Here is a 15,243-nt window from a genome sequence, read left to right on the forward strand (position 1 = left end):
GCTCCTAGCGCCTACAGGGCCAGCTCTTCAGGATTTTTATTGGTTCCTGCGGCTTAAGCTTAGGCCTGATCCACCCAGGGTCCATTTCTGAAACTGCCCACAACTGCCCACACGGCATCAGTCAGCAAAACCCGACTGGCAGTATCCTGACAGACGCTGGGTCCCAAAGGCCTCACTTTGAGTGACCACGGCATCACGCTCCTCTTCCTTTTCCCGCTTGCTTGTGCTTGGCCCATTGTGTGTGATCCATGATCATGCTTGGGTCGCTCACTGGTCAAACAGGCCCACGATATGACGAATGATACTAATCCAGCATCCCGGCCTCGAGGGGTCTAGACTTGATCACCATTCTTTCCTCATCGGATAGATGTTGCTTAGTGCTAGGTACTCCACGCCCGAAGCAAAAAAAAGCTCCGTCAGTGGTTTGTTTGGTGGAGACGAATCCATTTTACCGCATTCCTCAGGCGTTACGCTTTGTCTCTGGCTCTCGAGTCTGAGTCTCTGCTTCTCTTTTCCCACATGATGTCTTTTTCGAGAAAAGAATGGACATCAACAACCTGGTGCCGCGTGCGCGGCGTACGGATACCAAGCTACTAGGAACCTGAATCGCTTACAAGTTGCTCTCCCCGTGTCCGCACCAGCATTGGGACTTGGGAGCGCTTGTTTTGGGCTTCTTGCGACGGACGAGCTTCGACAAACTTGGGACCATTTGGGAGACTCGAAATAGTAGCAGGCAACGATTGCCTCAGTAACTCGACCGAGTAACTCGACTGATTCGTCCATTTCGTCCCAGCTTCTCAAGGACATGAATGTGATGGCCAGCTTAGGAAATGGCCTATGCGCAGTCCAGAAGCGGCACGCATCCCGGCCGAACTTACCTTGCCAGGCTTGCCTTATCCTCGTCACCGCATTCTCCGTTGACGAAAGTCTCACGATGCTGTCCGCGCGGGACAGGATGCGCCTGTCAGGGGGAGAATGATCGTCGTTGATTCTTCCAGAGCTTCCCGATGCCCCTCTTTTGTTTGCCGCTATCACCAAGAATGCAGAAGACGGTAAACATTTAAGATTACGGAGGGGCTTTGCAGATGGTATCATGGCATTCGACCCAGCGGAAGAGCTTCCTATTTAGGTCTTGTCTCCGTCCTCGTCGCTTGCCCGAGTTCAACTTCAGTCCGGGACCCCGAACCGTGAATTCCATCCCTGAACGGCCTCTCTTCACCGTGGCATGTACGGAGTACATAGTACGGGTACAGGCGGGAGAGGATTGGAGTGCAACTCGTACTCAAGGAAAGGGAGGGCGATACCTAGACGACAGTTCCCAGACAAGCGGGTGATGCCCGGCCGTGCGGGAGGTCGACAGCGGTCAACATGAACTCTCCCATCCTGACCGAACGCACTGAAGTCGGCCAGGGTAGCGGGACGATCAGGCGAGGTGGGATAGCTGGTCGCCGTCTTCTCAAGACCTGGACCCGGACCTCGACCTAGTTCTAGCGTGGGCTTGCCTTGCCAGAACTTAGCATCTATACAACCATTATCCTCGCCCACGCCGAAGACAAAGGCGAACTCTACGAGTCTACGCTACATAATGATTAGTGTACGGATACTGCGTACTCGGCGAAGGAGGGTGTTCGGGCTCGAGGTTGGCGACATGCAGCTGGCATCTGCTGGCTTGGAGTTTCAGAAAGCTTGGGGTAGCGTGCGTCGCATTTTGGCAGGATGATCAAACAGCCACAACCATGGTCCATCATCCATGAACAACATCCCGCCGACGGCTCCCTCCACCGCGCAACAAGGCCGGTTTGCCGTCTTGTCGAGAGCAGTGCAGGTTGATGCTAGAGATCTCGTACCTTGCATAGAGAGGCACAGCGCTGCCGTCCGAGGTTCGGCCGTCGCCTCCATTCCAACGTCGTGTCTTGCTCCCGACCCGACCCATGGGCCATGAACCTACCCATTCTGGACCCATATCGAAGGCGGCCTTTGCCCTCCTTTGCGGTGGATCGCAGCTTTGTGGAGCCGACTGCAGCAATTCGGAAAGAAAACGAGCAAAGAGTATCGCATTACCGAGTTCTTGTTCTTGTTGGTCCCGTACGAAGGATGATGTCGGTTTAATCCCCGAAAGGTCCACTCTATCGAGTTCATGTCCGTACTGAGCAGAAAGCGAGGACGGTGTTCCGTCAGGCCACCGTAACGGTCAGGAAGAAAAGCCTTGGCCCGGATCGGATGGCAAGAGTCGAGAACGGGATGGCTCTGGGGCCCGAAATTCTCCACACGGCCGAAATCGTGTTCTGTTCCTAGTCAGTCACTCAGTTGAATATCAAGACGCGATTCAAGCGGCCCCGTTGACGACACCGTGCAGATGCTGGGAAGTACACAGAGAACCGTGCGGACAATTGATGGCGCAGTCGAGGCAGTCGGGGCATAATTTGACTGGCGAGGCATTGTGCGTGGTGATCAGTTCAACAGTTTCCAGCAGGTGCAGCCCTTGGGAGACTAACGTAGAGCATGCAGGAGAAGCAAATATCGTGGACCAGTATAATGGTGTAGAGTAATGTGCATGAAAGCTGCTGAGGGGACGAGCGGCAGTTGGCTGCAAAACAGGGCCTGCCAGCCCGTGATAACGATGAGAGGATATTCAGAAAGCCTAAAGGCATATCGCCCTAATTGGTGTAAGGCCATCCAATGAATCCTGGCAAGACGGAGGGCCAAAGCCACCACCAGTGTTGCCGGACACTTCTTTGGTCTACATCGTAGCTCGCGGCAGCGAATCATCCCGTGTTGGGCGATTCTGATCTTCGCCGTACGCGGTGTAGTGTGATAGGTAGGTCGGGCTGGCGGGACGTCGTGACTCGATGAAAGCAAGTGTTCCTGGAGAGAGAGGCACGCGAGTTGGAGGGGCGTGAGATAAGCGAGAGGGGGGCAGTGGTTGCAGTTGTAACTTTGACAGAGGGACGATACTAGAAGCAGACTAGCGCCTGATTTTGGTAGCCAAAGCTGTTTTCTGAAGCAATGCGCCAGGCAAGTTTCACAGTTAGCAGGGCCTTGCCAGCAATTCTGCGGCAGCGACACGCAGTTTCCAAAGTGGACATTAGCAGAGTACGTACCGCCCCGCTTTCTTGAAGGCGAGCCTTTGCCTAACATTCAGGGCAGAAAACCACCCGATCCCCACTCCGCAATTTGCTAGCCAGTCAACTTCCGGCTTGGCTAGTGGCCCTAGCTTCTTGCTCGCGTCATCCACTTTGTTCCGACCTTCCTGCGTGGCTCTCGCTTTCTCGGTCATTTCGTACGTACCTTTTTCATCCAGAACCGCGGCGGGCCGCACAACACCGGCTACACGCACCATCACATCCAGCGGGCGACCATTGGCGAGCTATGTACGAAATTTACTGAGATACCGCAGTCCCTCGCAGCCCTAATGTCGCATGCGTGCTATGGCATCCCATGATACTGGCCGGGAATGGACTGAGATGAGAAGGTGCGTTGTTCTGAATGCAATCTGTTGATGGCTAATTACGCCAAAGCGTGACGCCCTCCACTGTCTTGGACTTATCAATCTCCTTTGTCTCTCTCATACTCAGACAAATACGGCCGCGGACCACTCCGTGCGACCACAAGACAAGGCTGGAAACAACGTTATAGGGTCTTGACTCTTGAGCTTTAGTCTTGACGAAGAATGCAGCGTGTCTGAAGCCCACGACACATTCCATCAACGGCTCGCTTCCAACGGTTGTCGTTCTCCACGACCGGCAGCTGCGACGGTCCGAGCGAGCTCATGGCAGCTGGCAGGCAAAGCAGGTCACTACACCACTGTCTCTGAGTCTACGGATACTTTCACACGCCATTTCGACTTACTCGATAAGCCTGCCGATCCATCGGCCGCTACTGTCACCGACATCACTGCCCAGGGACTCGGACCTGCATTTCGACCCTCAGCTGATTGCAACAGCGTCACATCGGAAAAAGGCGCGCTCTGCATTCTTTCAGGGGCACAACACGAGCCTCTTGATGAGATGACGAGCCGAACTTATCCAGTACCCTTCGTCGTGAAATCAACGCTTGTCGAGAAAGGGAGCATATCCGACATGCCCCTAGTCGAGAGCCACGTTGTTGCACAGGCTTTCGACGACGACCCTACGACCTCTTTTACCCACTGACTATTGGCGTCGCGGCGTCTACTTTCACGTATTGCAGTGCTCCTCCTTGCGGCCTCAACGGTCTTGCTTGCTGCAAGTACATGGCTTTGGCAGTCAGTCAGCCACGGTCGTCCGAGCTGCGCGTCTTGATGTTCCAATAGACAGCTTTCAACTCTTAGTGGACTTGTCTCATTAAACTACCAGAGTGCTCGGACTGAGCGAACCTCACCGGTGCCGTCGTCGGCCGCTGCGGCGTATTCGTCCGTCCTCGTTCAAGTGCTCAGGAGAAGGCAATCTTACCAAATAATGGCAGCGATGTGTCAAATATTGCAGCCATCGCATCCATTGCATCCATTGCATTCCGAGCAAAACGCGAAAAAAAAAGTCACTCGTGGAGCTGGAGCTGCTGCTGGACCCCCAAAACAAGCGATATTGCATGTGGAGATTATTGGACAATCTCCTCACGTCTTCTTGCTGATGACCTGCACGATAGCCCTGGGACATGCATTACCGTTCTCTACCAGGCCTGGCTAAACCTTCTTTTCCCTCTTCATCCTTTGCTCCGTTAACACCCCCTGGGCCGTTTCTGGTCTTGCCTACTCTTTTCTTCCTCTGATCGTGCCGAACAAGGAGGCTTCATTTCACCGGACATCCAACCCAATGCAACATGCAAGCAAAAGACGCGGCTCCGGATCTTGTTCTGCAAAGACCATCTGGGAGCCGGACGGCCCCGCTGCAAGGACTTGGCCTGCTCCGGTTCGCGGAAGACAATGGGAGAGTTCGCGAGATGCGATGACCTGTCTGGCTGGCCTGCAGTATCTGAGTATACTCTGTCAGACAGCTGTGCATAACATATGTCAAATCCCGACAAGTCGACTTATCCAGAGTTTGAGTGCGCCCTGACCTCCGGGTCTCTGTAAGCCTAGTAGAGTCTTATCCCAACATTGTTGCCGGCCTTTTTCGTCAGCTCTCTCTCCGCTGTCTCCGACGCCGCCTCATTTTTCGTTCCTGCATGGCTCAGAGGCCGGATCCACATGTCTTGCCCCTTCTGGCAAACCCTTCGCCCATTGTCTTTTGCAGTGCTGGTTCGTCACACACAAGTACACACACACAGACAGACAGACACGGCCGTTGCCGTCGTCACAAACAATCACGAAAAAGGATACGATCCGGACAAGGTCCGCCGCAGAGAACCATTGATTGTTTCTGGGGACTGAGGGGGCAAGTGTCCTAGACCAACAGCATGGGTCTCTCAACCATGATTCAGAAATTCGTCAGATCCTCGTTCAATAGCCGGTTGCTTGCGGTGTAGTAAGTAGGACAAGCAAGCTGCGTCTGTTTCGACTTGTGCGGACGGGTCGGTTCTAGACGTACGATGGGAGGAGAGTCAATGTAACTGTAGCCCCGGGCCACTTGTTGTTGCTGCCCATTAATAGAGAGCACATATTGAAGTATTGCCATTTTTTATTTTAATTTTCTGGGTGCCGTTCCTTGTCTACCTTCCTGAACCCGCAGCCAAACGACCCATACCCGGAAGGATAGAACCAAAGACCTTGTCAATAGTAGAACATGGGGATACCCATGACAGGGCCTCACGGACGGCCTTTCAGCAGTCGGTCACCCAGGATTGTCTCCCGCTGATGTACATCGTTCTAAAAAAACCAACGATCCTGAAGCGCACAAAGCTCAGGTCTCGCACGCGGCCGGATCTTTTCTTGTTGCCCCTCCTCCTCCTCCTCCTTCAGCGTCCCGCGCGCCGTGTATGGATACAATGCTTTGGGTACATGCTTCTCCAGCACAGTCATCCTAGCTAGTACGACCATCCAACAGGGGAACTGTATTTTGTGCCTTTGCTCGGGTTCTTTGGAACGGTGTTCGTAGGTGTAGCATAAAGTTATGAACCAGCCCAATTCAAGCCACCTTCTGCAAGAAGACCCAATCAGTGGCCTGAGACTGACGACGAAGGGTTGACCGTCTCATCAACCGCCAGACGCCGCTAGCCAAGCATCTTCAACGGGATCACGATAGCAAATCGAGAAACTTGCCACTACTGGATCTTGAACAGGAGTTAGTCGATAGTGGTGGGAGGGGGGAAAGGAGCATTTTGCCAGGGCCTAGAGCAAGCAAGCTTTCTGAATTCGCACTGCGTTTTTCGGTCCCGTTAGATTCACCGCTGGGGAAGAAGTCCACTGCTAAATAAGACAGCAAGCAAGCTGGGCGGAACATTCAACGGGCAATGACGAAAGAACGGCAGTACATACGAATTAGACCTCTTCTAGGCTCATCTAGGGTAGAGTTGCCCGCAAAAAGGCAGAAGATCTTCCCCCAAAAAATAAATGCGAGAGAAAAACCTCCGCTCGCCGCTGTCGACTGTTTTTTTCTTCTAGGGCGTATCCGTACATTCTCTCCTGCTTCATTCCCCAGTTTTTCGATTCCATGCCATGGATGATTGTGTTCCTCCCCCCAAGGAAGCCCGTTCACTGGAAAACCAAGAATCCATGCTCCGGTCCTGTGTGCCTGACATTGTTCGCAGGAAACTCTATCGGCACACCCTCCTGCTGGGGGTGGGAAATCATGGATGGCGCCAAAAGTTGCATCCCAGCCCAGGGTTGGGCGCGCGACCCAATGGCACGAATAATAAATATTTTTTTTTCAAGATTTGATGGCCTTCACTGCATTTCTGGGTCTTGCGTGGGCAACGTCAAGCAAGGGAAAACGGGCCATGGTAAAGTTCAACGGTGCAAACGTAATGACCACACACGGAATCCCGCCAAAGAAATCGATGATGGGCATATCGGCACCGGGATGGAAATGAGATTCCCCTGGACTATCGAGATTAGGTCCGGCGCCCGGGTTTTTTTAACCTTTGGAGAACAAGCTTAGAGAGCCTTCTGTCACGGCGTGCCGCCGCCGTCCGCCCAGTACACTACTACAACGGGGGACCCAGCGGACAACGATGGGGACTTAAGGGGGGATCTACTGCTAGACATCTCGGGGCCTTTTACGGAGGAGGGGGATGCGCATATTAATCCCGAGAAAGGGCAGTGGAGATAGTAGCCTTGCCTTGCGCCGGCCGTTGACTGCCTGGTTTTGATGAATTTCCTGGAGAATTCTGACCGGGTCCCTTGAGTAGGGCAGAGTAAAGAGACAAGACTTCTTTTTTGTGCAAGAGAGATGCGGCGAGAGAGAGAGAGACACACACACAGAGAGAGTAGCATTGTCCTCTCTTCACCATCCCTGACGACGACAGAAGATCCAGTCTTCCTGTTGGCCAAGGCCAAGGGCCCATTGGAACCAAACCCACTGATGCCTATCGAAATGGACCACTGCCGCTCATGGGCGCCGTGGACGATGTCCGCATGTCGCCCCCCCTGGCGGAAGGGAAGCCCTGACAGGAAGCAGAGCAAGGTTGCCGGCATCAATGACATGCGAGGTCCAGCATATTAGTGGGTTGGGTCGTTGAAGGGAGAGGGAATGGTGGAGGGGGGACTTGTTACGCAGGGACTGCCACTGACAGTGACTTTTACATGTGCCGTTATGGAGAACCACCAGGCGAACACGAAGCACAGAAAACCGTCTAGAGCCTCTAAGGTAGAGAGAGAGAGAAGGGGCCGCGCGAGACTTGTCTGACTGTCTAACTGACTTGGCTCAGCGCGTTGAGCGAGAGTGAGAGCGCGAGACCTTCTCCTTCTCCCCTTTTTCTTACTCAACGCGAGAAAAGCTGCAGAAGGCGCGAGCGCAGGCAAGGGACAGACGTAGAGCGTTTTTGGTGTACGAGCGGGGAGCCAATGTCAGTGTCAGTGTCACTGTCGCTGCCAAAGCCAGTCAGTGTTGTTGCCGTCCGCTCTGTCAGCAGTTTGATGGATTTTCTGTAATGTCCCCCCCTTCGCTTCGCGATGCGGATTGCGGTGCTCTGCATCCCGCGCTATGTATTATCCTAGGTGCTTAACATAGCACCTTGGTTTTTACTCACTTGGTGGGGAGCCCATTATGTCTTGTAAGCGGTATGTAGCGATATTGCTTTGTGGACACACGAGGTTACTGGCAACTGGGGCCTGCTTGTCCGGGCTTTTTGTCTACATACCTAGATGGTCCGTAGTAAATCGTCCTTGCTTGCTTTGCCTGCCGTGCCTGTTGTGGCACTTCTCTCGTTTCTGCAAAATGCAATGTCCTATCCTGGACCAACTCAACTCGATCCATGATCTTAGAACGGGTCAGATAGACAGAAAAAGAATGAGAGGGACAGAGAAACGAAAGAGAGACATTTGGCAGATACATTGTCTCGGGGCTGCTTTACCGGTTGCAAGCGAGAGAGAGAGACTTTGAAAGTGGTTCACCCCTGGTACAACTAAACTCAGCTCAACTCTCGTCACCTCTCATCCACCACCCCTTCTCTTTTCTGTACCCTACATACATACGCTTTCCGCCCAGGTGCCCCGTGCGCACAGGAAGAGAGAGGAAGAGTGAGTGAGAGACATGTCGATGGAGGAAGAAGAACCAACCTATCAGGCTATCAGCCAAAGCTATGCCGATTGCGAAAGCCTTTTCCTTTTCTCCATCACCCCTGCCTCCCCCGCGGGGGGCCTGGCCTGGCGCGGCGCGGCGCCCTTCTTTCACACTCTATCTCTATCTCTCTTTTGCCTTTCTCTTTTTTCACAAGTGACTACAGTTAGTGTAAAAGAGGGAGCCTTTTCCAATAGCGGCCAAGTGAGTACGACGGGGCCTAGGTTTGGTCAGATGGGGCTAGAGACAGACACTTGGGAGCGGGAAAGAAAGAAAACCATACGGGTAAGCAGCGACCATCTTTCTCTTGTCTCTCACTCTCACACTCACACTCTCAAGTCTCTCTGTGGCCGCCTGGCCGTCTGGCGGGAGGAAAGGCTAGTTCCAGGTCCGGCCAATCGGCGATCCACAAAGATTCCCTGGCCCCCCCGGTCGGTACTTCCGCACGCTTTCTCTCCCCCTTCGTCTACACTACCGCGTCGATCTGGTGATGGCCACCCCTTACGGTACAGTTTTCCTATGGGCTTCGACTTTGACTTCCCCAGGGACAGACAGGAACAGGGACGGCATGTCAGGAACAACAGGAACATGATCTCATAATGCTGTACGAGATATGTATATACTCACACTCACACACACACACACACACACACACACACACACACACACACACACACACAGAGGAACTGTAATGGGGGCTCCTGGTTCTAGTTGGCAGCAGCGGACTAGTCCATGACCTGGACCTGCGTCTAGTTTCCGTCCATCTACAGTTCCCGTCGTTGGCTGCTAGTAGTGAAAGTACCGTTCTAACAAGTTTTTGTCAGCAGCGATAGCCGTAGAAGCAATAGGCACTAGAAAGGCCGGGCCAGGAACCACCAGGAACCATCAGCGCTACCACATGATTACTGTCGTACAATACTAAAGCTTTGCCGCGACGCATGGCAGAGAGAGTAGAGTACTGGATAGACAAGAGACACTGGGCTCACTCAGTTGATACCTATCCACCAAAAGAAGAGCACCCAGCGCTGTTCCCCACAGCCACGCTTCATCCCACCTCAGCACTCTGTACGAATACACACGAGAACACCTGAGACCTCCCCCCCTCCCTCCCGGGCCCAAAGTGACTAATGGCTTGCAAGGAGTGCAACGGTTAATAGCAGCCTCCTCATACCGACTTATAGCGCATACCCGAGTTCCCGTCTGTGTGGTGAGTTGACTTTTCTGCAGTTTTATTGCTCTTGATTTAAAAAAACATGTCCCACTCTGCTGGGTTACATGCAAGAACCTGCAACTCTGACTGTCATGATCACGCGCATTACACAGTATACTATGTTCAAGACGAGAATCATGGCCCGAGAAGGGACGGGACTGATGAATGTCAACAGAAATACAAGCCGTCCCCGGTTGTTGTTATTGTTGTGCCGGCGTGCGGGATACATACATGTGTAGGCATGTTAAACTGCGGGACACCCCTGGCTTGTCCCAACCCAACTTCACCCACGCATAGCAAGTCAGAGACAAGAAAAAGACAACCCAATAGTAAGACAGGTATCGGATAGGTAAGCAGGTATGGTATCTGTACCTTTGCTTGCTTGACTTACTTTCTTTTGCTAGTCTTTCTGCATCCTCGTGCCCTCTTCACTCGTCTTTTCACCCGCTAAACCTAGACCCGTTGTCGTTGTCTCTCATTTTCTCACACTCTCACTCTCTGGCTTCGCGTGGATTCGAAGGTATCTGGCCAGTGCCATAGACAGGTAGACAGACAGACAGAGTGAGTGTGTGCGTAGGTGCGCGGGCGCCGCTGTCTCTCGCCCTCATTGACATTTCTCCTCCGCCTCCCCTTCTGCTCCTAGTCCAGGTCCAGCGTATGTGTGTGTGTGTGTGTGTCCGAGACCTGACCTAGTCTCTCGTCTTCTTTCTCTCTCTCTCCATCCTCCACAAATCTCATCCACACCCGTCCACTCCCACACCCCTGTTCCGCCATCGTCCATGGTCCTAATCCTGGGAGCATGTCCACTTACACAGTCCCAATCAGGTCCCCAGTTCCAAGGTCTCTCCGTCTCCATCCCACCACCATGACCACCTCCTCCTCTCAGTCAGAAAGTCTGGGTGCTAGCCCACTTTCGCTCTTGACTTCTTGACTTGTTGTCTTTCCACTCACGCTACCCTTGTCTGACCTAACCAAGCCTGGTACTGGGTTCGTGGTGGTTGTGGATGGATGGGTGGACGTGGATTCTCTCACTCTCACTCTCACTCTCATTCTCACTCTCAGTCTACTCTGCTCTCCTTCTCTTCCCGCCAGTCCACCTCCTCAGTACAGACAGTCCAGTCCAGGTACCGCAGCAAGGTACCGGGCCCTGCTTCCTCGCTCGTCCTCCCTCCTCCTTGACTTCTCTACCCTCTCCACCCAGCTTTCACACCCCTCCCCTTCCTTTTTTTTCTTAAACACCCTCCCCTCGTCCACCCGGCTGCGTCTTTGCTCTTTCTCTCTCTCTGCCCTCCTTTCGCTCTGCTCTGCTCATCCTGAACCCGCCCGACGGTCCAGTCACCAGTCAGTCAACTCAGTCACTCAGTACCAGGTAAGTTGGGTCCTTCTGTGCTCTCAGTCCCTCCTCTTTCTGCCCCCTTGGCCTTCCAACCCATCGGCTGCCACCATTTGGTTCACTCCCATCCGCCGCACGCCTACCCGACGCCCACGCGCGCTGCTACCATACCTTAGTACCTAGTGCAGGTACCTACCTACTGCCGCTGCCGCCGCTCTCTTTACTCCCACTCCCAAGTACCTTCTCTACGAAGTACCCAAGGCAAGGGCCCCAAAAGTCCAATCCCGCGCCAGACCAGACCAGACCAGACCTTCTCACCCACTTCCTGCTCGTCTTCCTCCTCCTCCTTCCTACTCCTCCTTTCCATGCCCCCCCCCCTTCCCCCAGCCCAGGGTACCGCGCGCACCACGCACAACACGTACACCACGCACCACCACACGCACCAGCAACCCAGCACACCCAGCATACTCCGTACCCAAGAACCACTTCGCTTGACCTTGGCCTGCTGGGGACCTTACCTTCTCTCTTCCTTATCCCTTTCTCACCCCGTCCAAAATCATTAAACCCCCAGACCATCCTCCCATTCCTAAACTCTTCTGATATCTCTTTTTACAAGACTCTTCTTTTCTTCCCATCTCTCTTTTCCATTCTCTCCCTCTACTTCCCTCCTCCTTCTTCCCCTTCTCTCCTCGTCGGAGCCGCACATACCTCCCACCCCCGTTTCTCTTGCCATCTCATCAGGACTGACCACCCCCGAGGCACATCATCCCGCCCATCGACACTTCAGACATTGCCCGTCGCACGCTTGTCCATCATCGCGAATCGCATCGCGCCAGCAAGCACCAAGCACGTCTAGTCGCCAACCAGTTCCAGTTCCTGCGCAGGGTCCCTTCGTCGAGCTTTTTCTACCTTCTTGTTTTTGCCATTGACGCACCGTCTTCCATCAACGACCCCTAATTCATTCGACCCCAAGGTTTCACTCCGAGACCAAAGGTGCCGATAAACACCAAATCACCCATCATCAACATCATCATCAACACCTTGACGGTCTTGATCTGCGTAGCCGAAACCACCCATCATTCGCTTGAGGTCGAGTTTGGGTCCTGTGGTCTACAGTTGTGCCAACACGAAAAAGTTATTTCCTCCCGGGCTGGACTCGATTTAAGTCTCAAGAAAAAATCAATCAAAAAGAAAATTAGCAACAGTCCCATTACCGGGCTCATCCAACCAGGGCAGCGCCTTCAATCAGCTTTGCGAATCTTCGTCTCGCAAAACGAACACAATTTCTTTGACTCTTCGTCACCTCCGCAAACCTGCCGAGGCGAACAACCCGCGCGACCTCGATCTCGATCCGGTCAGACGCGACCGACACCCGTCGTCAACCCCCATCACAACAAATCCGACAGCATGTACTCACAACATGCCGCCGCGGGCATGGCCCCCCAAAAGCCAGAGACCTTCATGCTGAGCACCGAGGCCCAGCAAGCCTTGCCCCATGACGCTCAGGTCGCCTTGCAACAGGTTGACAACCGTAAGTCGAAAATTGAATCGGTAATTTGGGAAGCTCTCAATTGACTCGTCTCTCAGTGAAATACTTCCTCATTTCTGCTCCTGTCGATTGGCAACCCGATCAGTACATCCGCAGATTTCTCCTTCCCACGGGCGAGTACGTTTCTTGTGTTCTCTGGAACAACCTCTTCCACATCTCCGGAACCGACATCGTTAGATGCCTGTCCTTCAGATTCCAGGCTTTCGGCCGTCCAGTGAAGAACTCCAAGAAGTTTGAGGAGGGCATCTTCTCCGACCTGAGAAACCTGAAGTCGGGGACCGATGCATCGCTCGAGGAACCCAAGAGCCCCTTCCTCGACTTCCTCTACAAGAACAACTGCATTCGCACGCAAAAGAAGCAGAAGGTCTTCTACTGGTACAGCGTACCCCACGACAGACTCTTCCTCGACGCTCTCGAGCGTGATCTGAAGCGCGAGAAGATGGGCCAGGAGGCCACCACCGTTGCCGTTAGCGAGCCTGCTCTGTCTTTCCAGTACGACTCATCTCAGTCGCTCTACGAGCAGCTCACCAAGGCTCAACAGGCCAACTCCTCATCCTTCAACGCCCAGCAGGTCACCTTCTCTCAGTCTCAATCCACCTCGCCGATCATGAGACCCATGGACAACATGCCGCCCCCGCAGATGATTCCTCAATCAGTTGCTCCTATGCAGGATGGTATGGAGTCGATGGTGCCGTACGGAGCGATGGGCATGCCTCAGCAGATGCCTCCCCAGCAGATGGTCAAGAGGGAACCCGATTTCGCTCGCGTCCAGTACAACCAGAACGGTGTCCCCATCACCCAGGGTCACCAGAGACACGCTTCGATGCCCGCCTACGGCCTCGAGTACTCTCCCGCCCCTTCGTTCGTCTCTTCTCAGTACGAGGACTACAGTAACCGCGGAATCTCCTTCGAGCCCATCACCCCTCCCCAGCAGGCCTTGGGCATGGCCGCCGAGCCCGCCTACATCGCCAATGAGGAGACCGGCCTGTACACCGCCATCCCCGACCACATGGGCGGCAACGTCAACGGCCTCAACGGCATGATTCAGCTTCCTCCCTCCAACCTCGCCGGCCCTCAGTTCTCGAGAGCTTACGGCTCAAACAACGTCTACTCTGTCATTGAAGGATCCCCCACCTACAAGCAGAGGAGGCGGCGTTCATCCATCCCGCCGTCAATGTCGGCCATTGCCGCTGCCACCGCCCAAGCGCAGGCACAGGCTGCCGCTCAGCAACAGCAGCACCAACAACACCAACAGCAGCACAGACCCTCGGATCTCCGGCGGTCGGTCTCTGCATCCGTCGGTCCTGTGGCTGAAGGCGACGAATCTGCAGACAACTCCCCGCCCGGCCTTGCCTACAGCAGCTCCGCCATGTCCATGGTAAGCCAGCAGCACAAGGAGATGCTGGACCTGTCCCGGCACGGCACTCCGCTGTCCACTGTCGAGGGCAGCCCCGCTCTCAACCCCATGTCCCTCCAGCAGCAAGACTACTCCCACCTCCAACACGATGACATGTCCGGTGATGGCTCTATGAACGGTGCTCCCCGGCCTGGCATGCAGGGCCCCAACGGCGTCGTTCGCAGAGCCCGCTCCGCGACTGTCATGGAACTTGGTCCCTACCCCCAGAAGTCACACTCCTGCCCTATTCCCACGTGTGGTCGTCTCTTCAAGAGATTAGAGCACCTCAAGAGGTAAGAACCAGACTCGATTTCATTTGTGATCAACCAAAAAAACGACCTGCCTGAAATCTGACCAAACCTCCAGACACGTGAGAACACATACACAAGAAAGACCCTACATCTGCCCTTATTGTAGCAAGGCATTCTCCAGATCAGACAACCTAGCACAGTATGCCCCAACTTTCCTTCATCTCATTTCCTTTGTCATTTCCTTTGTCAAGAAAGATGTAATGTGGAGCGAGACCCCAAGCGATGAAAACCAACGTCCAAACCGCCGCGCCACAACACAGACTTCATCATCATCACTACGCAGCCACCAACTTTTAGGGGGAAATCAACCTCGTCGCATAGCATGGACTGACTCTGATGTTTCCACAGACACAAGCGTACTCATGACCGTGGTGAGAACGGCGAGGCTGCTCTCAACTTCTCCGGCGAGGAGGAGGAAGAGTACTCTGGCGAGGACCAGCTCGGTTCCCTCGAGGAGGCATCGCCCAACTCCGAGAACGCCTATGTCACCGCTTCGCTCAACGGTGTTGCCAACGGCTCGACACCGCCGACATCGAACGGCATGGCGCAATCGTTCAACAGCTTGCAGACGCTCAGCATGCCGATGACCATCAGCCAGCCGGCAGTGAACGCGAGCGCCATCATGTGAGAGACGATACCTCACGAGCTTCGGCTCTCATTACGACTGGAGTTACGTTTCCTTCGACACGGTGTTACTTAGAGGGCGGCATGGCTATGACAAAGGTTCGGAATGGGTCAGGGACTTTTTCTTTTTTCTTCATCCATCCAGAAGATGGATTTCGGCACGCGTCAGCGACTGGACAATTGCTCC

At 54.1% G+C, this 15,243-nt stretch overlaps 1 protein-coding gene across 1 annotated transcript; it reads left to right on the forward strand.

The window, feature by feature from the left end:
- Positions 1–12,583: 12,583 nt before the first annotated feature.
- On the forward strand, positions 12,584–15,060 carry MST12 (Transcription factor mst12; the record flags this gene model as incomplete). The annotated part of the gene is made up of 3 exons (XM_053196415.2): positions 12,584–12,707; positions 12,764–14,414; positions 14,781–15,060. 3 exons carry the CDS (start codon positions 12,584–12,586, stop codon positions 15,058–15,060), a joined length of 2,055 nt encoding a protein of 684 aa, XP_053046066.1.
- Positions 15,061–15,243: the final 183 nt, after the last annotated feature.

Source organism: Colletotrichum fioriniae (genome assembly GCF_027942845.1).
Source record: "Colletotrichum fioriniae strain IMI 355084 chromosome Unknown scaffold_9, whole genome shotgun sequence".
Taxonomy (NCBI): Eukaryota; Fungi; Ascomycota; class Sordariomycetes; order Glomerellales; family Glomerellaceae; genus Colletotrichum; species Colletotrichum fioriniae.